Source organism: Hyperolius riggenbachi, chromosome 4, assembly GCF_040937935.1.
Source record: "Hyperolius riggenbachi isolate aHypRig1 chromosome 4, aHypRig1.pri, whole genome shotgun sequence".
Lineage (NCBI taxonomy): Eukaryota > Metazoa > Chordata > Amphibia > Anura > Hyperoliidae > Hyperolius > Hyperolius riggenbachi.
Window position 1 is genome coordinate 389,895,453 of NC_090649.1, and position 22,516 is coordinate 389,917,968.

Sequence of the window (22,516 nt, forward strand, 5' to 3'; positions counted from 1 at the left end):
TGCTTTAAACGTCTCCCATATCAGGAGCAAGTCTTCCTCCTCTCTGTGGTTAAACATGAAGTTTTCAAGGTGGGTAGTAATTTGGTCATGTGTTTGTATTAGATCTAGCCAAAAGGGGTTTAATTTCCAGAATTGAAAGGGTAACTTCTGGCCCCAGTTCACTGTAAGGGTTATTGGCATGTGGTCAGATACTAGACGCGGCAGCGCTCCAACCTCAACCACATCCTTCAGGACCAAGGGAGTTACTAGAAAATAATCAAGTCTGGAGGAAGATTTAAAGGTGGAGGAGTAGCATGTGTAGAGTTTACCCTGCGGATTAAAGTGGCGCCAGACATCTATTAAGTCCATTTCTGCTGTGAGATGGGCAAACGAAGTGGGTTTGTCTATACGAGGTGGGATTCTATCAAGAGAGGCATTGCAAACGGTGTTAAAGTCCCCCATCCAAAGTGCCTGGGCACTAGGGTACAGAGCAGTAAATTTTGCTCCTTCCTGAAGAACTGAGGCACTATATGGAGGAGGGATATAAATGTTCAGGAGGAGCAGTGGAATGCCATTAATTTTGCAGTGTATAAACACAAATCTGCCTAACTGATCACATTTGACGTGCGTTGGCTGGAATTGGAGCGACTTTTTAACCAAGATGGAAACACCACGTGAGTATTGAGAAAAAGTAGAATGGTACGACCAACCTACCCAGCCTCGTTTTAATGCCATTATTTTGCTTCCAGAGATGTGCGTCTCCTGGAGCGCCACCACGTCCGGTCTATGTCTGCTTAAGTAATTGAATATCATGTGCCTTTTCATCGGGTCATTCATTCCCCTTACATTCCAGCTGATGAATTTAATTTTAACTGGTTGCATTAAGAGTAAAAAAGATGCTTGGTGGGATAAGTGGTGCGTTTATGGCAATACCTTTGCCAACGTCCTCTGTATCTGGTATCTTGTTATGCAATAAATTACATTTGCAGTGCGGCCCGTACATTGTAGCGCTTTTGTGCTTTGAAACTTTTATAAGCATAAAACTAACTTAACCCTAATACCCTTACTAATACTACGCTTAACCCACCCTGGTCGGCCCAAACTAGGCAGACCCTTGTACCCAAAACTGACAACACAACTAACAACAGCTAGTCAGAGTACTGACCCTTGCTGTTGGGGGGAAGCTATAGGAACCCTTATATTACCCAAAAGTAATAAAAAGTAGTGGTACCGAACACATAACAAACAGTTGAATAGTTACCTATGCTGTAGGGGGGTGGCGGGGAAAAGGGAGATAGCCCCTTACAAAGGAAAGGGCTCGCTCCTATTTCCCGGCCCTCCCGCCCAGAACAGTATAATGCGGTTAATTCCCAAAAATACAATTTTGAAACCCTGAGAACAGTGTAAATACCGTCAACCTGTGTGAGGCCTGGCCCAAGCCTGCAGGTCTTTATAGCCTGTGGAGAGAAAGGTTAATTAAGGCAACCGTGGAGCAACTTGTATCCCTCAACCACGGAAAACACCAGTCATGAAGAAATGACAAAAGTGCATCATAGCTGGAGTCAGCAAGGAGTGGTATTGTACAAGCGGAGTAGGTGGTGTTGCACGTGGCGATGCATAGAGAGAGTACTTGGCTGTATGCTAAAACGCATAGTCTTGTGGGTACCGTTCTATTGTAGAGCATAATAAAAAGAAAGAAACTCCGCTTAGGATTAGGTGCTCCATATGTCTCAGGTGGCTATATCATGGCCTTACAGTAGCTGTGTTTAGAGGGAAGGCACCAAGTCCTCACATTTGGCTTGCGTCATAGCTGCAAACGTATATTCATCCAAAGGTGCTGTGACATAAAATGGCCGTACATGAAAGTGTAGTGATATTAAAGTCAAACTTAAGCGTTCTTTTGTACAGATTTAAGCAACAAGGAGGGGATCTGAAGAAAGGGGGGAAAGCAGAGGCGCAGGGAGAGCAGCAGTTCTGGCGCCAGGAGGACAGTCACGGACTGCACCGGTAAAAGAGGACCGGTGTGGAGGAAAATTTAAGTAGGGCTATGTTGTACTCACTCATCCGGAGAGCCTTGGCTGCGTGCTGGAGAACGAATGGTGGCTGGGCGGGTGTCCAGCCAGTCTGCGGCAGCCTCCGGGGTATTGAAGAAGTGCACGCGATCGTTTTCCACCACCCGCAGCTTTGAAGGGTAGAGCATAGCATACATTAGGCCTCGATCACGGAGCTTCTTTTTAACGTTGATGAAGGTTGCTCTGTGCTTCTGTAGTTCAATGGAGTAATCCGGGTAAAATGAAATGCGTGCATTTTCGTAGATAATATCACCTTTAGCTCGGGCCTCTTTAAGGATCACATCACGGTCACGGAAGTTTAGGAGCTTCATAATAAATGTTCGCGGCGGTGAGCCCGGTGGTGGAATCTTAGGAGAGATGCGATGCGCGCGCTCAATAATGAAGACGGTGGAGAAGGCCTCTCTGCCGAAGACCGCTATCAGTAACTTCTCCGCGAATGCCTCCGGGGAAGTTCCTTCAAGCTTTTCTGGTAGCCCCACTATGCGGATGTTGGATCGCCTGTTGCGATTCTCTAGGTCATCCTGGCGCTCACGCATGGTCTTAACCTCGGATTGGGTCTGTGCAACGTCACGCTGGATAGGCCGCATACGGTCCTCGAGGCGGCCAACTCTTTCTTCTGTCTCCGACACACGGGTACGAAGCGTTTGCATATCTGCTCTAAGGAGGGAGACATCTGACCTCACCTCCTCCAGCTTGGTGGTAATAGTTGTTAGGGCAGCTTGGCAGGAGGATATGCCTTGCATGATTTGCTGAAGTGACGGAGCAGACGCTTCTGTGTCAGAGGCCTCGTCGCCATCTTGATTTTCATGGCGGAACTTCGCCAGCTTGGCGGCTGCTTCAGAGCCCTTCCTTGTCATGTCTGGAAGTATGTAGGTGTACACCAGCACACGGCGGTTCACAGGGGTCGGTTTATAGGCAGGTGGAAGCGGGAAATACCGAGCGGATAGCGATTGTCGGAGGATCAGGCGGGAGCTCTCGTCTTGTGCGTCTTACTCCATCCGCGTCCGGCCACGCCCCCAACTGCTTCCATTTTCACATTAATGCCAAGGACCCCAAAGTTCAAAAAGTTGGGCATTGACTGACTGTGTGTCAAGGTTAGAAAAAGTGGCTGGACCAAACAACAGCCAAGTACATACCGGGCAATGCCGGGTCCTCCGCTAGTATCCAAATGAAATGAAGGCTGTTATCAGAATGATATCCGTTTTGTGTTCTCAAAGAGGTTTTGTTACTACCGTATTCCATTTAATATCTCTCATTTAAATGAGGCGAAGGAATACCCCAAAATCTACATGTGTACATAATAAATTTTCTTATTATCATTAAAGGGTCTCGTCTTATTCAATCACTTCTTGCAGATGTTAATAGTTCCATTTACATGGCAGCAGTGGTGGTAGAACATGGATAAAGATGTTAAAAGAGGTAGTTCTGGTAAAAAAAAAGTAGTAAATTGGTGTTTGTATGAGCTTTGCTTGCGGCCGGCCAGACACTCTTAGGAAATAGGCACACTTTAAATTAGGAAATAAATGTTTACTTATTTTTTTTTTCTTGGCTTGCAAATATTACAGTTAGTTAGCTGCATATTGTATTTACAGTGGTTTGAAAAAGTATTCGGCCCCCTTGAAGTTTTCCACATTTTGTCATATTACTGCCACAAACATGAATCAATTTTATTGGAAGACCAATACAAAGTGGTGTACACGTGAGAAGTGTAACAAAAATCATACGTGATTCCAAACATTTTTTTTACAAATAAATAACTGCAAAGTTGAACATCCCACAGAGCACTGTTCAAGCGTTTATTCAGAAATGGAAGGAGTATGGTACAACTGTAAACCTACCAAGACAAGGCCGTCCACCTAAACTCACAGGCTCAACAAGGAGAGCGCTGATCAGAAATGCAGTCAAGAGGCCCATGGTGACTCTGGACAAGCTGCAGAGATCTACAGCTGAGGTGGGGGAATCTGTCCATAGGACAACTATTCGTCATGAAAAGCACAGAAAAGCATAAGAAGTCCCGTTTGCAGTTTGCCACAAGCCATTTTTGCCAAAATGCAAAACGCTATGTGTGGCGGAAAACTAACACTGCACATCACTCTAAACACACCATCCCCACTGTCAAATATGGTGGTGGCAGCATCATGCTCTGGGGGTTGTTCTCTTCAGCAGGGACAGGGAAACTGTTCACAGTTGATGAGAAGATGGCTGGAGCCAAATACAGGGCAATCTTGGAAGAAAACCTCTTGGAGTCTGCAAAAGACTTGAGACTGGGGCGGAGGTTCACCTTCCAGCAGGACAACGACCCTAAACATAAAGCCAGGGCAACAATGAATTGGTTTAAAACAAAACATATCTATGTGTTAGAATGGCCCAGTCAAAGTCCAGATCTAAATCCAATTGAGAATCTGGAGCAAGATCTGAAAACTGCTGTTCACAAACGCAGTCCGTCTACGGTAATCTGACTGAGCTGGAGCTGTTTTGCAAAGAAGAATGGGCAAGGATTTCAGTCTCCAGATGTGCAAAGCTGGTAGACACATACCCTAAAAGACTGGCAGCTGTAAATGCAGCAAAAGGTGGTTCTACAAAGTATTGACTCAGGGGGCTGAATAATTACGCACACACCACTTTGCAGTTATTTTTTTTTTTTTAATGTTTGGAATCCTGTATTATTTTTGTTCCACTTCTCACGTGTACACCACTTTGTATTGGTCTTTCACGTGGAATTCCATTAAAATTGATTTATGTTTGTGGCAGTAATATGACAAAATGTGGAAAACTTCAAGGGGGCCAAATACTTTTGCAAACCACTGTATGTGGGTATATGTTTAGTATTTTTTTTTTGTCCTTTTTACTTTAGGCTATGTGTTGTTTTAACTCATTTAGGCCCCGATTCACCAAACTACAGTAAGAGTGCCATGCACAGGAAACACACAGTAATTTTTACCCGGGTGATTCTTGCGTTGCTAACGCACGTGGCACTAACAGGTTAATGGGTGGTGCACCCTCAGTGTTGGTTCTGGTAAAATTGCTATGCACTGCCTGCATGTGGCAATCTTACGGGAGTTTGGTGAATCAGGGCTTACTGCAGTGTTATTTAAAATGGATGTGGTTATTATTATATGCTGGCATGTATTGAAGGTATTGGTGTTAAATGCAGGTCACTGAATTAATGTGTTTTGGGATTTCAGTAAATGTCTGCTATGAATGTGTGTGTTTACCAGAGGAAGCAGTTTTACATTGGAGGGGACTTGTTGCAGATCTCTGCCAGTCTGTATCAGTGTTGCCAACTCATCCCTTTAATTACTGACACATCTAAGTTATACAGGTTCTCACATAATCAGTGCCTTAACTGCATCTACCTAGCCACAAAACCTGTATAATTCATATGTGTCAGTAATTAAAGGGATGAGTTGGCAACACTGGTCTGTATAATATATTCATCCACCTAAGGACCGGCACCACACGTTGTATGTATAGTTTAGCTACTTTATTGAAGCATAAAAGGCATAGACAGCATTGACAGCCCGCTGTTTCGGCCCTTCAGGCCTTTATCAAGTTGCCAAACAGTCAATCGACCGATTGATAAAGGCCTGAAGGGCCAAAACAGCGTGCTGTCGATGCTGTCTATGCCTTTTATGCTTCAATAAAGTAACTGAGCTATACATACAACGTGTGGTGCCGGTCCTTTGGTGGATGAATCATTTGTGACCCCTTGGTACGGGGGTGAGAACCTTGGCACACAGATTATCTTGCGCTTTTGTGTGCGCTCCGGAACTCTTTGCTTGAGTCTGTATAATGGAGGCACACCTGGGGAACAGCTTGAAGGAGAATTGTTTTTCTTATATTGTTCTTCATTAAGCCATGACCACAGCCGGATGTTTTCAAAATAGCACCGTATGTTTGTAATTAAAGATAGTGAATTTCAAGTTGATGCTAATTTTGTATTTATGTTATACATATGTATTAATGTTGGAATTGGGCTAATCCCTCCAGCCACTGCATTTGGTTGGTCCAATTCCATGCTGCATATATTTCTATAATTTATGCTTTAGCTGAATATTATTAGCAACTCATAGTTCAGTATCTGTTTGCATCTCATATTTCCTCGCGTTTGATAATAAGTGGTGTTGAGGGCCGCTGCCCCTTTTACAGTGTGATTATTCCAGACTCATGTAGATGGCCTATTTTATCCTCTTTAAGAATTGCTTTTATTCTCTGTCCAGAACATGCTGTCAGGCCTTTTCTAAGCGCTTGTGATTTGAGAACCTCTTGCTAATGTAATGCTATGTGTTTGATCGCACTTGAGGGTACGATTTGTAACAGTCGCACCACAGCCCAAAAGTCACACCGCGTATTACAGCCACGGTGTGGCCAAGGAAAAAATTAACATATGACTTCCGCTGCACTTCCGAGATTACCATGGAAGATGCACAGTAACGTTCTGCAGCTTGTGCGCTACTTCCGTGGTACCTGGAGCCCTTTCGCCGCATCGCATTGCACCACAGACAGTGTGTCATGTCTCATTGACTGTAATGGCGACTGTGACGAGCTGCCCGCAAGGTAGAGTACCTCAACGGGACACATTGTGATAAGGGTAAAAGAGGCCTTAGGGATGTGATTGTAAAAAAAATCCCCTATAGCATTCCATTAGCAAGGGCTTAGGCCTGGTATCCACTGGCAGCACTTTTCCTAAATTTTTGTGATTTGAAAATCTCTTGCTAATGTAATGTTATGTGTGTGATCCCACTTGAGGGATGGGATTTTTTTTTAGAAAAAAATCCATCCATGACATTGCATTAGTAAGAGCTTTACAAATCACAAGCACATCACAAACCTATGCCAACGGGGCCCAGGCTTTAGCCTGTGTACACACAAGTCAATCTGAGGACAGTCTATCAGGCATTTAACCATTACAATTGATATCACGATCAGTAATGGATGAGTCATAAAAGTAAAACCACCCTACATATGTATACATTTTGGTACTCTAAGGTGATAGAAGATCTAGTATGTGGCACTAGATGCTTCAGGGGTGGATCGACTAACCGAAGATGGAAGTATGTACTCTCAAATAGACATCAGTCATTTTCAGTGGAATAGTTAGATGAGGCACTATCCTTGAGGCCCTAATTACACTTAAAGGGAACCCAGGGTGTGAGGCCTGTTGACATTTCTGCAGGGTTTATAAGACAAGTGCTGCTTGGTTTGAGCACACACCTCTGTTTCTCTTGTGCTATAGTCATAGTGATAGAATGCATTACTAGCTTGGACGGATCTAGACCAAGTTGCCCCAAGTTGCGCCTGGGGCAAGGTCAGGTTTTGGCGCCTAAACTGCCATTCCCCATCCACATTTTGCTGCCTTTTTAAGAATTCAACAAACTGAGCCTGGGACAAGAGACCCGCTTGCCCCACCCTAGATCCGTCTCTGTTGGAGGCTAGCAACATCTTTACAGCACTCTGCCCCAAACTGTTGCCTGAGGGATTGAGTTCTGACCCCTGCGGGCAATAGTAATTTTGCGCGTCTATGCACTTTCTGACTGATCCCTTGATACTTGAAGCAAGTGATTTTTTTATATACAGTATATAATTTTTTTTTTGTATTCTGTCACCTTATTTGAACTGAATAAGTTACTTGGGTGAGTGAGAACACATCTTCCAGAACACAAAGCAGGGAAGTATCTAGCTGAAAATGCTTTCCTTTACTTCAGATGTAGCATGACCTGAATACATGTTGGTCTTCACAGATTTATTCCCATTCTCCAGAATCGGTGATGCTGCTCAGGTGCTGGGGTTCCTGGGGCCAGTGAGTGCCAGTGTAGTGCATTATGCATTACTTTATTGTGAGATCTCTGCTCTGTCTAGCTGTAGCTGTTTTTCATGATCACTTCCTCATTGCAGTTTGATTTAGTCATTTTGTTTGCATGGATTAACATCTGTCTTAACAGGGTTGTTTGCCTTGTGTCTTGCAGGCTCGGAATGTCAACACTGGAGAACTGGCGGCAATTAAAGTTATTAAACTGGAACCAGGTAAGATGCTTATGATGGTTTATATTTTCATGAGGAATAAGGGCTGGAGATGTGGGAATAGAGCAGCTGTGCACTGCATGAGTAGTAAGGCAAATGGACATCAGATGACATCAGAAGAAAACAACTGTAAAATCCATTTTGCTACTTTTTCTTGTAATGTATAAACTAGCTTTAGTGCCCATCTGGGCATGAGAAGAATCAGAACTACTTCTCCTATTCTCCTCTGATTCTCCTTATCATGAATGTACTCTTTATTTATTTTGCATTTATTTTTTCTTACGGTGTTTACAAATTGACCATGTTAGGCCCAGGGATGGTCAATGAGATGCAAATAATTTCAAGTTGATACAGCATTATGCAAATGTATGCAGCTTGAAAGTGAACCAATCACATCCTGCTGAGGTAAAATTTGATTGGTCCATTTTCAAGCTGCACAAATTTTCACACACAATTTGCATAATCCTGCATCAATGTATTGACCATCCTTAGTTAAGCCATAGTTCTCCACCTATTTTTGTTTGGTTTTAATTGGTTTTCCCATGGCTGGATTTACATCTCAAGAACTTATGCGTACGGAAGAGCTGGTTCTTTGAACTCCGACCCTTAGCTGATGCCACGCCTTCAGGCACACCCCCTTTATGCTGATAGACTACAGGAAAGAAACGATGCTGAAATAAATGACCTTTACAATGACATGCTCTCTCACTTCAGGTGTCCTTTAAAAAATGTCACATAGTGTATGGCTACTTTTATAGCAGAACTTACCTTTTTCAACAGTAGCGCACTGGCCGATAAATATCTACATTGATTGATGGTATTGTCCCTGATAGGTATGGGAAGTATGCTCTGATATGAGGTCTGTTGGTGACATTCTGAATGTAGGCACAATAAGCATATGGAGGTGCTTGTACAGTGTGTCCTTGTGGCAGTGCTGGATAGCAGCATGTCACAAATGGTAAGATCTCTTGTGAGGTGATAGGACGCGCTGTAACACAACACCTACAGGTTCATTCTTTATATCCTCTTCATGTGAAATATTTGCTACGCAGTGAGGAAAAGCTACGATGAATGAATAGGAAAAGTGGATTGTGTAAGAGGAGAGGCAGAGTAGCAGATGGAAGTTGGAGGAGTCAGATATTTATGGATTGTGTACTAGATTCTTGCAATGTGTCTTTACTCCATCCTTTCAGTGGAATGTTGTTACAGGATATGACCCCAGAGGGCTAAATTTCCTCTTACAAATCTCAGCATGGAAGTGCAGCTTTTTCATATGTATTCCTCTGCTGCATATGGTTTCATCTGTGTGTGAGTTTTTACCATACGAAGACTCAGCAGATGAGAATTATTCATGTGCCTTTTAATATGCATAGTGCGTACTTTGAGAATGGTGATGCGAACTAAACAATATGGTATGGTTAGAGTCGTTAAAGTACACCTGAACTGGTACGAACGAGTGGACCTTAACTTACGTGGGGTTTCTTTCACCCCCCAGTGGTCTTTGGGGCCCCTCAGTGTCTTGCAGCAACAAGATTCCAGTGTGAGGGACTAGTCACAGCTACTAGTTGCTAGAAGCTCAGTTGCCCATGTAGCGTGGTCCATGGCGTCAGTGCTTCAAATGATCAGAATGTTTTTTTCGGGCACAGGAGAAAATCTACACAATATAGTAGTCCTGTCACTACCCTTGGTATGAATAAAGGATGTGCTTCTGCTTAGCATGTCCTCCTGTACTTCCTCTGTCAGTTATGATGCTGCAGTTGTTTTGCTATAGTCCCAGTAACTGTACACTAAGGAAGGGCACAGGCATATCCTGGTGTCGGGTGTAGTAGATGGCCAAGTTACCAGCCTTACCATCATCACACCCTGAGACGCTGGTCAACAGGCGATATATAGAAATATAGCTCTAACATTACTAAAGAACAGGAATTGACTGGAATGCAGAGTGGTTATGTGCTGTTGCAAAGCATATTCAGTCTCACAGTAATGCCCTGCACACTGTGCTATTCAGCTTTAGGGGTTAAGAAAACACTGAATATGCCCAGTTCCCCAGTGGTGCATTTAGGAATTGCTTTTGTATATTCTCTGCTACAGGCTATGCTATCTGGCATCTACACTGTTGTGTAGCTTACAGTTTAGAATATTGGTCTAAATATCTATGGTCTGTTGTATATAACTTATTTGTCCTTTGATGAAGTACTATATATTGTTTACTGGGAAATGGGTACATCTAGGAAGTGTTAATGTATGTGACAGCGACTTCAATTTTAAGTATAAAGGTACGCAGCATCCAGGGGCATAACTACAAATGGTTGGCCCTTCCCCTACAAAGAATTGTAGGATTCCCCCTCCAATAGCAAAGTTGTGATTGCCGCCCACCCCCCTACCACCACCACATACGCACACGTTAGGTAGCCAGAGAAGCCCCCCAGCATTAAGTAGCCCTCCAGTGACAGTAGGCAGAGGTCCCCCCACCCCAGTATTAGATATCACCAGCCAGAAGTAGTCCTCACCTAGTTGGTAGCTAGGTATCACCCCAAGTAAAGTTAGCCAGAGATCAGAGAAGCAACCCCAAAATGGTAGTGGTCATAGGGGCTGTTGTTTTGCACCTGACAGGTTCTATTTCCTGGCAGATAAAATACCTTTAATCAAATACAAGAACTATCACAGGGCTGCTGACAGACTGTTCACCAAAATGATGATAAAAAATCTATAGCTGGCATAGTGCTTAGTTTGTTTTCTGTATGGGGCTTTATGCAAGCTACAGGTCAGATTAATCAGTGACCTGATGTCTGTATGGTCTATTCTTCCATGGAGACCCTAGTTGGCGATATATCAGTCATCCAAGTTGGATTTTCACAATGGATAACTATGGCTTCCTGCCAAGGTAAAGCCCTCATACACATGACTAAAACTCGACAGCGGTGGCTAGTCGGGAACCATTCCTGCCAAGAATCTAGCATGTACACCCTGATTTGAAGTTCCGGGTCATCTTTGGTGAGCACATTGTTCCACTCTTTATCCAGCCTGCTGGGAAGCCATTCCATTGTCCATCTCATTGTCGTCCCCCCTCGGTAGTAGCAGAGCCTGTTGCTGGGCTGTTGCGTGGTGATGCATCTGTACTGCACTCAACCCTGAACTGTCACCCAAGAGATTGTGTGTGTGTGCACGTGTGTGTGTATTCGTTTCTGTAGGCTGCTGCAGAAGATACACTGCTTCTCCCTTCCATCTGTAGGATTGAAAATGCACACTCATATAACCTTTGTGTGTATGTTCACATGCTAATCATCATTGTAGAAGACTAATGGTTGTAATATTGTACTTTTACATGTTCATGATGTGTAGCTAGCTTTAAAACTATTTCCTGTCATTTTTCTGCAGTGGGATCTCAACAATATATGTGTTACCATGGAGACAAGCAGCTATCTTGTTACCATGATCCCGGCAGTTGAAGAGTATCTTTGCATGCATGCGGGTACTAGCAGGAAGGCATGGTGTCCGTAATGGATATGACATATGTATCCTGCATTGAGCCCCTGCTGGATTTGTGGCAATGACAAAGGCACTTCAGACCTTCTGGTTAATGCCTTGCTGTATTTTTCTACCTCCTGTAACATTGTTATGCTTTGGAAATGCACAGCACACCACTGTTACGTTTATTACATACACCGTTAAGCCTAGGACCCACTTGTGATTGCAATCGCTGGGGTTATATAGAAAGCATAAATCGCAGGTCTAAGGCCTTACAGCTTTCATAAGTTACCATGTGAAACTACAAATTGTATATCTGTGAAGGTTCGCCGTTATCCAAAGGAATAATAAGATAACTTTAACTGGACCTTTTGTGTGCCCTAGAAGACATGTCCTGGCTACTATAAGCAGGTGACAAACTGGGAGCAAGAAATGTGGGCATCTGTGGCTAATGGATGATTTGGGCTCCACATAGCCACTAATGCAAATATTGGCTATTAGGCGGGCAAAACAGGAATTTCGGTGCCAATTAATAGCGGGCGACGGGCCATATAAACGCGATTTTTTTTTATTTTGAAACTTTGAATTTTTATAGTTTTTAATTTTTTTTTTCTTTTGTATTGAAAAATGTTTCATTTTGAAATTATAAGGTTAGGAAGGTGGTTTTAGGGTTAGGCGTCATGAAGGGGGGGTCTTAGGGTAAGGCATCAGGGGGAGGGGTTCTGTGTGAGAGTAGGGTTAGGTTTAGTTGTACTAAAATACTGATATTTACCAATGTTTTACTATCATTATTACCACTATAGATATTTTCCGTTTTCATTTGGTGCCCAATTCACAACAGTATTTATTGTTTAGACTTATATCGCCTTTACCTGGCACCCATTTATTTATCGTTTAGGCTTATATTGGTTTCACCCAGCACCCGATTTTCCTCGCTTTCATGCATGCGCTAAACTTTCTTGTAATCCCTATGTCTGTTCCCATGATATCGGGAAGTAGACACACTGCAGATTTATTGCAGGATTTGTATCAGCTGTAACAAAAATTTTTTTTAAAAAGTTATTATGCTGTTGCGTATCTTATAGAGCAGAGAGGAGGTTCTAAGTTCAGGTCCGCTTTTATTGTGCATGGTGAGCGTATGACAGCAACATTTGTATGGTGCTTTTTTCCTGCAGGACTCAAACCACATTAGCATGTTCAAGCTTTGAGTTCATGTCTGCTTTAAAGTGAACCTGAACTCAGAACTCCTCTCTGCTCTAAAAGATAAGCAACAGCAAAGTAACCTTTAAACAAAAAACAATTCTTTGTTACAGCTGATACAAATCCTAAAATAAATATGCAGTTTCTACTTCCTGATTCATGGAAGCAGACATATTGTTTACAGCCTGTGCTTTCAAATGGGCTCATCTGCTTATCTGCCATAGGCAGTCATGTGACACAGGGGAGGATCAAATTACAACTAGTGATTAGACACAAATGAGGGGGAATTACACAGGCTAAACTCTTTAAATACATACAGGGTGCATTTCTGTTATGTTTTCCTTGTGTCCTGTGCAAGAGTTCAGGTCCAATTTAAGTAACATTGTTGAAAAAAAATAGCTTTTTTTTTTAAATTAGGTTATGTTCAGTAAAGTTTCTTTATAACCTTGTGTGAGATAACTCAGCTAAGCGGCACCACTGCCGCCATGCCTTGTCCTGCCTCCCCCAGGTCACCCCCACATGCAGAGTAGTGCGGGGAGCGCTTTAATATTTACCTCATCTGTTTGTTGCATCAGGCCTCCTCTTCCTCCTGGAGCCACACTGGCATGACATCATCCCCCGGGACCCAATCACGTCATGTCATGTGATCAGGAGATTTTCCATTCTGTCCAATCGATCGAACTACACCCCCGATTGATCAAGATTTTCCATCCTGTCCAAATGATTGGACCACACTCCCAATCGATCAATATTTTCCATTCTGACCAGTCGATAATGTTGAGCGATTGTTTTGCAAAAATTGATCGAAATCAATTTATGAAGCATGCTATGCTATAGAATCCTGGCAGATTCAGTCATAGTTACTCACTCTACAAACTCCATGCAAACACATCATTAATAGCACTGCATTTGGGTTGCTACCTTTTTTTCTTAAAAACTAGACCCAACTGAGCTACAACAAATTCTGTGGCTATCTTGCACCCATCCTTGCCTTAGCTTTGATTAATCATCATGTTTCGTGTATTGAAAGGGTAAGGTGAAGATTCTGTGCTGCAAGCTGCTGGTTTAATGTGTATTGAAAGATATACCGGTACTCGCCAGCAGGCTGCTTATTTCTGGAGTATCATGAATCCTATTTGTATGGCTGCATAAACAATTGTTCTATAAATGATATAGCTCACTGATTTGTAACCATGATTGGAGTATTATTGGGCAGCACGGTGGCGTTTTGGTCTCGCCTTGCAATGCTGAGACCCCAGTTCGAATCCCAGCCAGGGCATTACCTGCATGGAGTTTGTATGTTCTTTCTGTGGCTGTGAGGGTTTCCTTCAGGCACCCTGGTTTCCTCCAACATCTCAAAAACATTCAGATAAGTTATTGGCTTCCCCCTAGACTACGATACATACACTACACGATACATACATAGACATATGACTATTGTAGGGATTAGATTGTAAGCCTCTCTGAAGGACGGTTAACTGACAAGACAATATAATCTGTACAGGGCTGCGTAAGATGTCGGCGCTATATAAATACTTAAATAAATAAAAATAAATAAATTATATAAAGTATGAGATAAAAGAAAACAGAAGATAGCAGACAGCAGTGACATATGACTGCATTTAGCCTCCATCTTTGGCCATGCGTTACTAAGCAGGAAGCAAATGCTGCATCCGTTACCTGAATGCTGGTTCTGCTATTTCTGTTGTTATTGCAAAATGCACACATCCTCATTCTGTTACAGAAGCCTGATTATTTTTATTTTCAGTTCATGCTGAGCTGTTTTTAGCATCAAGCTAGGCAGCACGGTGGTGTAGTGGTTAGCGCTCTCGCCTTGCAGCGCTGGGTCCCGGTTCGAATCCCAGCCAGGTCAACATCTGCAAGGAGTTTGTATGTTCTCCCTGTGTCTGCGTGGGTTTCCTCCCACATTCCAAAAACATACAGATAAGTTAATTGGCTTCCCCCTAAATTGGCCCTAGACTATGATGCATGCACTACATGATTCATACATAGACATATGACTATGGTAGGGACTAGATTGTGATACAGTTAGTGACAATATACTCTGCAGAGTGCTGCATAATATGTTGGCGCGATATAAATGCTTAAATAAATAAGCTGTATTACATTGGGCAGCACAGTGGTGTAGTGGATAGCGCTCTTGCCTTGCAGCTGGGTCCCCGGTTGAAATTAGGGGTAGGAGGGTTAGGGGTAGAAAGTTTAATGGTAGGTGTATATTTATAGTAGTCAACTGAAAAAAAATCATATTCAAATAATCCCCCCCCCCCGCATGAGTTTTTGATTTCCCATAGGGAAGCATTGCATGAGAATCTTACGCGATTCTCATAAAGCTTGCAGAAAGAATGAACTTGCTGAGTGTTTTTTGAGTTTTTTGTGTGCGGCCTATAGAGTAACAGGTGCGTTTCTACATGAGTTCTCTGCGCTGCAGGAAAAATGCATGCAAATCTAATAAGTGTAACCCCTGCCTTAGGATGTAGAGCATACTCTCTCAACCAGGGTTCCTTAAGAACTCTGCAAGGGTTCCTTTGCATTTTCCCCCATCGTGGGGGGAGTATAATAGATCACACTATAATAGGTGGTACTGTAACAAGAAGCATTAAATTGGGGGCTCAGGAGTAGAGATGCGAGCGAACAGTTCGCCAGTGAATCTCTATGGGCCACTACTACTTCCGGGTCGCTATGACCCGTAGTAGTACGGCTGCGCTGGGCTGGCAGTGCACGTCTTTGATCGCGCCTGTTGCCGGGCGCTCTCTGCGCATGAGCGTGACGTCACTCATTACGTCACGCACATGCGCAGAAAGTGCCCGGCAACAGGTGCGCAATCAAGGATGCGCACCGCCGGCCCAGCGTAGCCGTACTACTACGGGTCATAGCGACCTGAAAGTAGTACAGGGTGAGGGTTTCGCCGGTTCCTGAACAGTTCGCTGACAACTCTACTCAGGAGACAGTATAATGAGTGGCAGTGTAATAGGGGTAGTGAAGCACACAGCCAAACATACTTTTAAAGACCAAGCCTCCTGCAAAATAAATGCAGGGGTTCCTCGAGATCAAAAAATAGTTTGCAGGGTTCCTCCAGGGAAGAAAGGTTGAGAAAGGCTGATGTAGAGAGTGAAAGGGTTAAACTTACTAGTGCATATGCTGTGCTTCTATCTGCTGGGAGTTGAGGCGCTATAATGAATAGTACAACTGGTGAATAATTGCTTTGGCATAAACCTCCGTTTCACAGTGAATTATGTGAAGCTTTTAAGAGCAACATAGATATGCTTGCAAACAAACCTGTGGTGTTACAAATAGTTGTTAAAACGACAGCTGATGTACTTGAAAGAGATATTTATAGGATTATTTATTATAAATCAGGTGTGAGGAACTCTCTAGAAGCATTCTATAGGAGGACATTTCAGAACAGTAGCAATGATAGGACATTCAGTCTCTTTGCACGCTAGATGCTATATATATTCCAGTCTACTGATTCAGAGAATATGGCATCAGCTTCGAAATGGGTAGGTGGGCAGGCCTGGCCGGGGGCTCTGCAAACACTGCTGGAGATCAGCTATTTCAGTGCCGCATAGCACAAAAACATGTTTTCCTGATGAACAGTTCTTTGGCATACGTGACTTGTGTGTGACTAATGGATACAGTATTAAGCAGATAAAATTGTGCAGCAACGGCGTATTTTTAGCATAATAAAATGTCATCTAGGAAAATATCAGAAAGGGTATCCTAGAATGAAGACCACCTGTTAAGGAGGCTAAGCAGGTTATGTTAGAATTAAGGTGGCAATACTCGGGTCAATATTTTAGCCAGGTTTGATCGAAACTGCCAGTTATCTGTTGACCACCAACATATCTGATCAACACAAGATAGTTTATTGATCAAAAGTATGAATAGGAGACAGGTGCCCCCTCCCGCCCTCCTACTAACATTGCCTAAAGATCCGTCCCTCCCTGGCAAACCCCTGCTTTGGGCAACGTTCCATTTCCATACCAGAGAGGAGTTCTTTTGTTACTTTGGCTAAACAATTTTTCTTTCATTTCTGGTAATGTACAGTTTTCAAAGTTATTTGCATTTCTGCACCACCTCCACTTGTGGTGTTTTTGTTGTTGTTATTTTACACCTATATACAGGTCATATGCATTCCCAAACTAGTATACACTGCGAGCCTGCTGTGTCAGTACATCTATGTGGGCGCTTGTAGGCTAGTCAGGGCAAAGCAGGTCATTTGGGCGCTTGAGGTACTTCAGTAAAATAGGCAACGCAAATATCAGTGGAGGGGTTTTTAGCATATGATGGTGTAAATTGTGTCAGGGGGTCTGTAAGGGTAAGGCATCAATATAGGGTAAGGTTAAAATGGGAATAGGGTTACCGTAGGTTTAGCCTGTAAAAATCACTGATATTCTACTATCGTATTGCCCATTAGCAGAATAGTGTTAATTTTACTGCATCACCCTTTTTACATGCATGCCATCAGGGAAAGTGAAAACAAAGTCAGCCGTGTTCACATGGGGTTATACAGTAGAATCCCATTATAGTAAACTCCGATATAGTAAATCTCTGGATATAGTAAACTCAATCCTCAGGTTCCAGCAAATGTGGCTGTATAAATATACAATGTATGTCCAATTCTGATATAGTAAACTACCTGGACAGGTCCCTTGAAGTTTATTATAAAGGGATTCTGCTGTAAACTCAAGCAGCTCAGATGAAGCTAGAGGACTGTCCTCCGATCTGCTTCATTGAAAAGGTATGAAAGTAGTGAGGTCAGCGGCCATAACAAGGGGTGGGCTTGTGTGCAGCAGTTTCCAGAAAATAATTGCAGTATCTGAAGAAAACAATTATGTTTCATATTATGTTACTGTTTTATTTACCGGTAACACTGTCCATACCAAAAACTGTACTGGCCCTTTTCTGTAGATGGGGAAGAATTCCATTATGTTTTAAATCAAAGCACTCCCGAGTTGTATCACCTACAGGATCTTCTCAAAAAATTAGCATATTGTGATAAAGTTCATTATTTTCTGTAATGTACTGATAAACATTAGACTTTCATATATTTTAGATTCAAATACACACAACTGAAGTAGCTCAAGCCTTTTATTGTTTTAATATTGATGATTTTGGCATACAGCTCATGAAAACCCAAATTTCCTATCTCAAAAAATTAGCATATTTCATCCGACCAATAAAAGAAAAGTGTTTTTAAAACAAAAAAAGTCAACCTTCAAATATTATTTTCAGTTATGCACTCAAAACTTGGTCGGGAATCCTTTTGCAGAAATGACTGCTTCAATGCGGCGTGGCATGGAGGCAATCAGCCTGTGGCACTGATCAGGTGTTATGGGGGCCCAGGATGCTTCGATAGCGGCCTTAAGCTCATCCAGAGTGTTGGGTCTTGTGTCTCTCAACTTTCTCTTCACAATATCCCACAGATTCTCTATGGGGTTCAGGTCAGGAGAGTTGGCAGGCCAATTGAGCACAGTAATACCATGGTCAGTAAACCATTTACCAGTGGTTTTGGCACTGTGAGCAGGTGCCAGGTCGTGCTGAAAAATGAAATCTTCCTCTCCATAAAGCTTTTCAGCAGATGGAAGCATGAACCCACTTTTGAACCAGATACAGCGGCAGAAGCACCTGACCTGGGCTACAGAGAAGCAGCACTGGACTGTTACTCAGTGGTCCAAAGTACTTTTTTCGGATGAAAGCAACTTTTACACGTCATTCGTAAATCAAGGTGCCAGAGTCTGGAGGAAGACTGGGGAGAGGGAAATGCCAAAATGCCTGAAGTCCAGTGTCAAGTACCCACAGTCAGTGATGGTCTGGGGTGCCATGTCAGCTGCTGGTGTTGGTCCTCTGTATTTTATCAAGGGCAGGGTCAATGCAGCTAGCTATCAGGAGATTTTGGAGCACTTCATGCTTCCATCTGCTGAAAAGCTTTATGGAGATGAAGATTTCATTTTTCAGCACGACCTGGCACCTGCTCACAGTGCCAAAACCACTGGTAAATGGTTTACTGACCATGGTATTACTGTGCTCAATTGGCCTGCCAACTCTCCTGACCTGAACCCCATAGAGAATCTGTGGGATATTGTGAAGAGAAAGTTGAGAGACGCAAGACCCAACACTCTGTATGAGCTTAAGGCCGCTATCGAAGCATCCTGGGCCTCCATAACACCTGATCAGTGCCACAGGCTGATTGCCTCCATGCCATGCCGCATTGAAGCAGTCATTTCTGCAAAAGGATTCCCGACCAAGTATTGAGTGCATAACTGAACATAATTATTTGAAGGTTTACTTTTTTTGTTTTAAAAACACTTTTCTTTTATTGGTCGGATGAAATATGCTAATTTTTTGAGATAGGAAATTTGGGTTTTCATTAGCTGTATGCCAAAATCCTCAATATTAAAACAATAAAAGGCTTGAACTACTTCAGTTGTGTGTATTTGAATCTAAAATATATGAAAGTCTAATGTTTATCAGTACATTACAGAAAATAATGAACTTTATCACAATATGCTAATTTTTGGAGAAGATCCTGTATTGTAGTTGTAGTTTTTCCCTTGCTGTGATGTGCTTTGAAAGACTGCCAAACACTGTCTGTTCTTCCCTACCTTCTTCCTGATCTATCATTGTTGGTACACACCATACAATTTTCTGTTAAGGTGGCTATACACTTATAGATTTGCAGCAGATTCGACCATCAGATAGATTTGTGTCAGATGACTATCAGGTCGAATCTGTAAGGAATGTATCTGATGTGTGCCACACAGTAGGAATCGAATTTTATTAGATTTCAGAATGAAATCGATTGAAATTCGATCGAAATGCAGTGTTGCACCATTCGATCTAATGCAACCCTATGTGCCCAGATTTTCCATCCAGACCAATCAATCGAAATTGGCCAGAAATCGATCGATCATGCTTTCTGCTGCATTGATTTCTAGCCGATTCGATCAAAACGGTCGAATCAGCTGTCGATCCATAGCTAAAATCTACCAGTGTATGGCCTGCTTTTTGCTGGGAATACACGGTCCGTTTTTGCCGCTCGATTCCGCGCCCGATCGTTTTCCGCGCTCGATTATGCGGGCGATTTTCTTATCTTCCATTCGTTTTTCTTATCTTTTCCCATTGTTCCCTATGCATTATTCGAGCGCGGAATCGATTGGGCGGGAGATTAGACATGTCAGAAATTATCAATCGAGCCATCTAAATGGCTCAATCGAGCGGCAAAAACGTACCGTGTATTCCCAACATTAGATTTACCTGCCAGATATAGAATTTCCAACATGTTGGAAATTATCTATCTAACCATCTATCTGCCAAGCAATTAGGCATTGTTCTACTCGGCAGGAGATAACCGGAAGGCAATGCACCAGAGATGATGACCATTCTCTACAGAAAATAATCTTATTTTACCAATCTCAGCAGTATCAGCAGTTATAAGCAATTTAATCTGGGCAGAGACAACCTATGTTGTGGTCTCTGGAACTCAGGCATGCATGGCTCCACCCACTGTATAGTCTCTAGAGCTGCTAATCAAGCATTGGAACAGGTGTCTGAATGCTGGGGGAGGCTAGCGGTTATAATTCCTAACCATAGACATTTTATGGAGATTTTTAATGGAATGCTGAAGTTTATATAAGGGAGGGGTTTCACTTTTGTGTCCAGGAAACACAAAGGATTTCTCGCATGCGATTTTCCGTACAATATATGCGCTTTTTATTTTTTTTTACAGTAGCTATTGTTTGTCAATGAGGAATCACATGTGGTATGCGAAAAAGTAGTGCACGTAGTCAGTTTTTAAAATGTAGACAAATTGCTATGCTTCCTAAAATCACGGCAGGGCTGTAGGAATACACCATTTGCGTTTTGCAGTGTAATTTTGCATTGTGTGAAAATGCCTGCACAATGTACAGTACAGTACAATGAAAACGTTTGATTTTCCCATTTATTCAACCAAAACGATCGAATAGAGTGAAAATAAAAAAAAAAAAAATATTTTTTTTATCGAGAAAAAAACAAATAATTATTAATTTTTTTTTATAAAAATCTGATCGGACATGTTGGAAAAATCTGGGCGATTGTATGTGAAATTGTATAGTGTATGGTAGGTTGTATAAGAAAATACTATTAGATAAACCAACTTTTTCTACATATTTGATCGTTCTTCTCAGATTTTCGGAAACGTTGAACCTCCGTGTATGGTACCTCAAAAAGAATTTTAACAACTATTCCACTAAATGGAATAATTGATAAAATTTCTCTGATCGAAAGAAAATAAATAAAAAAAGTGCATGGGTACCATCACATGTATAAGGGCTACAGAAGCTTTTTTTTTGTAAAATAATTTTGTTAAAATGTGTTAGAATCCATGAAGCGCAACATGGAGCATAGCTTCGTGGCTCTCTCCACAAGTAATGGTCCTGAATTCAAACAGAAAAACTAGTTTTCAGTCTACAGCAAGGTGTGCTTACCCAAACGCAACATGTTTACTTGTAGCTGTGACTGCATACACTCAATGCAAGACACAGAACATTTTTAGCGCGCCTTAAGGTAGCCATACACTGGTCGATTTGCCATCAGATTCGACCAACAGACAGATCCCTATCTGATCGAATCTGATCAGAGAGGGATCGTATGGCTACCTTTACTGCAAACAGATTGTGAACCGATTTCAGCCTGAAACCGATCACAATCTGTTGTGGTGGTGCTGCCGCCGCTCCCCCCGCCCGCATACATTACCTGCTCCGCTGCTGCGACTGCCCCCGGTCACCGCTCTTCTTCTCCGTCTCCGCTCTGGTCTGGTCTGGTCTCCGGCATGCTTTCCTTCTTCCTGTCTGGGGGAAGTTTAAACAGTAGAGCGCCCTCTACTTTTCCTGCCGGGACAGGAAGAAGGGAAGCATGCCGGAGACCAGACCAGAGCGGAGACGGAGAAGAGCGGAGACCCGGGAGTCGCGCCGGCGGAGCAGGTAATGTATGCGGCTCTATTGCGTCGGTCGTCGGGCACTCGAACGCCGCTAGCGATGCGCTCTTTACCCGATCGACTGTTATTTTCCGCACGGCGCGATCGACGGGATCGGACGGAATGGATCGAAATTCGGCGTGTAGCGTGAACGATTGGCAGCAGATTCGATCCCAGTGATCGAATCTGCTGTCGAAACGGGCGCAAATCAGGCCAGTGTATGGCCACCTTTACTCCTGGCGGACTCAAAACACCAGAGCTGCAGCCACTAGGACGCACTTTATAGGCAGTAGCAGAGTTAAGGTGGCCATACACTCGTTACATTAACAGCAGATAGATCATCAGATAGATTTTCTAATCTATCTGAAGTGTTTAGGAACATATTTTACTAGGAACAGATTTCCAATAGATTTCAGTATGAAATCTATTGAAAATCGATCTGATGGCATTTTTTTGCCATCAGATTTCCATTAGGTCCAATGCAAATTGATAAGCAATCTCAACAGATCGACCTAGATTTTCCAGCATGTCAGATCGATTGAAATCGATCGAAATTGATCTAAATCGGCCGCAAATTGATTGATCGGGCAATTGATTTGCGATCGATTGATCAATTTCGATCGATCGGCCGCTAATCGGCTGAGTGTATGGGCCCCTTTAGGGAGTCTTGCTAAAGATTGCCTAAAGAATAGGTGCTGGCATACTGAACAGGAAGAGCTAAGATGTGAACTCGGGTCTCCTGTGTCAGAGCCCTTAACCAGTACAGTATCCAGTCATAGTGACCACCACACCCAGATCT

The 22,516-nt window shown here is 42.8% G+C and overlaps 1 protein-coding gene across 5 annotated transcripts in view; it reads left to right on the top strand.

The window, feature by feature from the left end:
• MAP4K3 (mitogen-activated protein kinase kinase kinase kinase 3) overlaps nucleotides 1-22,516 on the top strand; it is a 391,382-nt gene that overhangs the window by 104,507 nt on the left and 264,359 nt on the right. For all 5 annotated transcript variants that reach the window (XM_068232153.1, XM_068232154.1, XM_068232156.1 and 2 more), the window contains exon 2: nucleotides 8,018-8,075. In XM_068232153.1, the coding sequence (XP_068088254.1) occupies nucleotides 8,018-8,075 (58 nt within the window). The remainder of the gene's footprint in view (nucleotides 1-8,017; nucleotides 8,076-22,516) is intronic.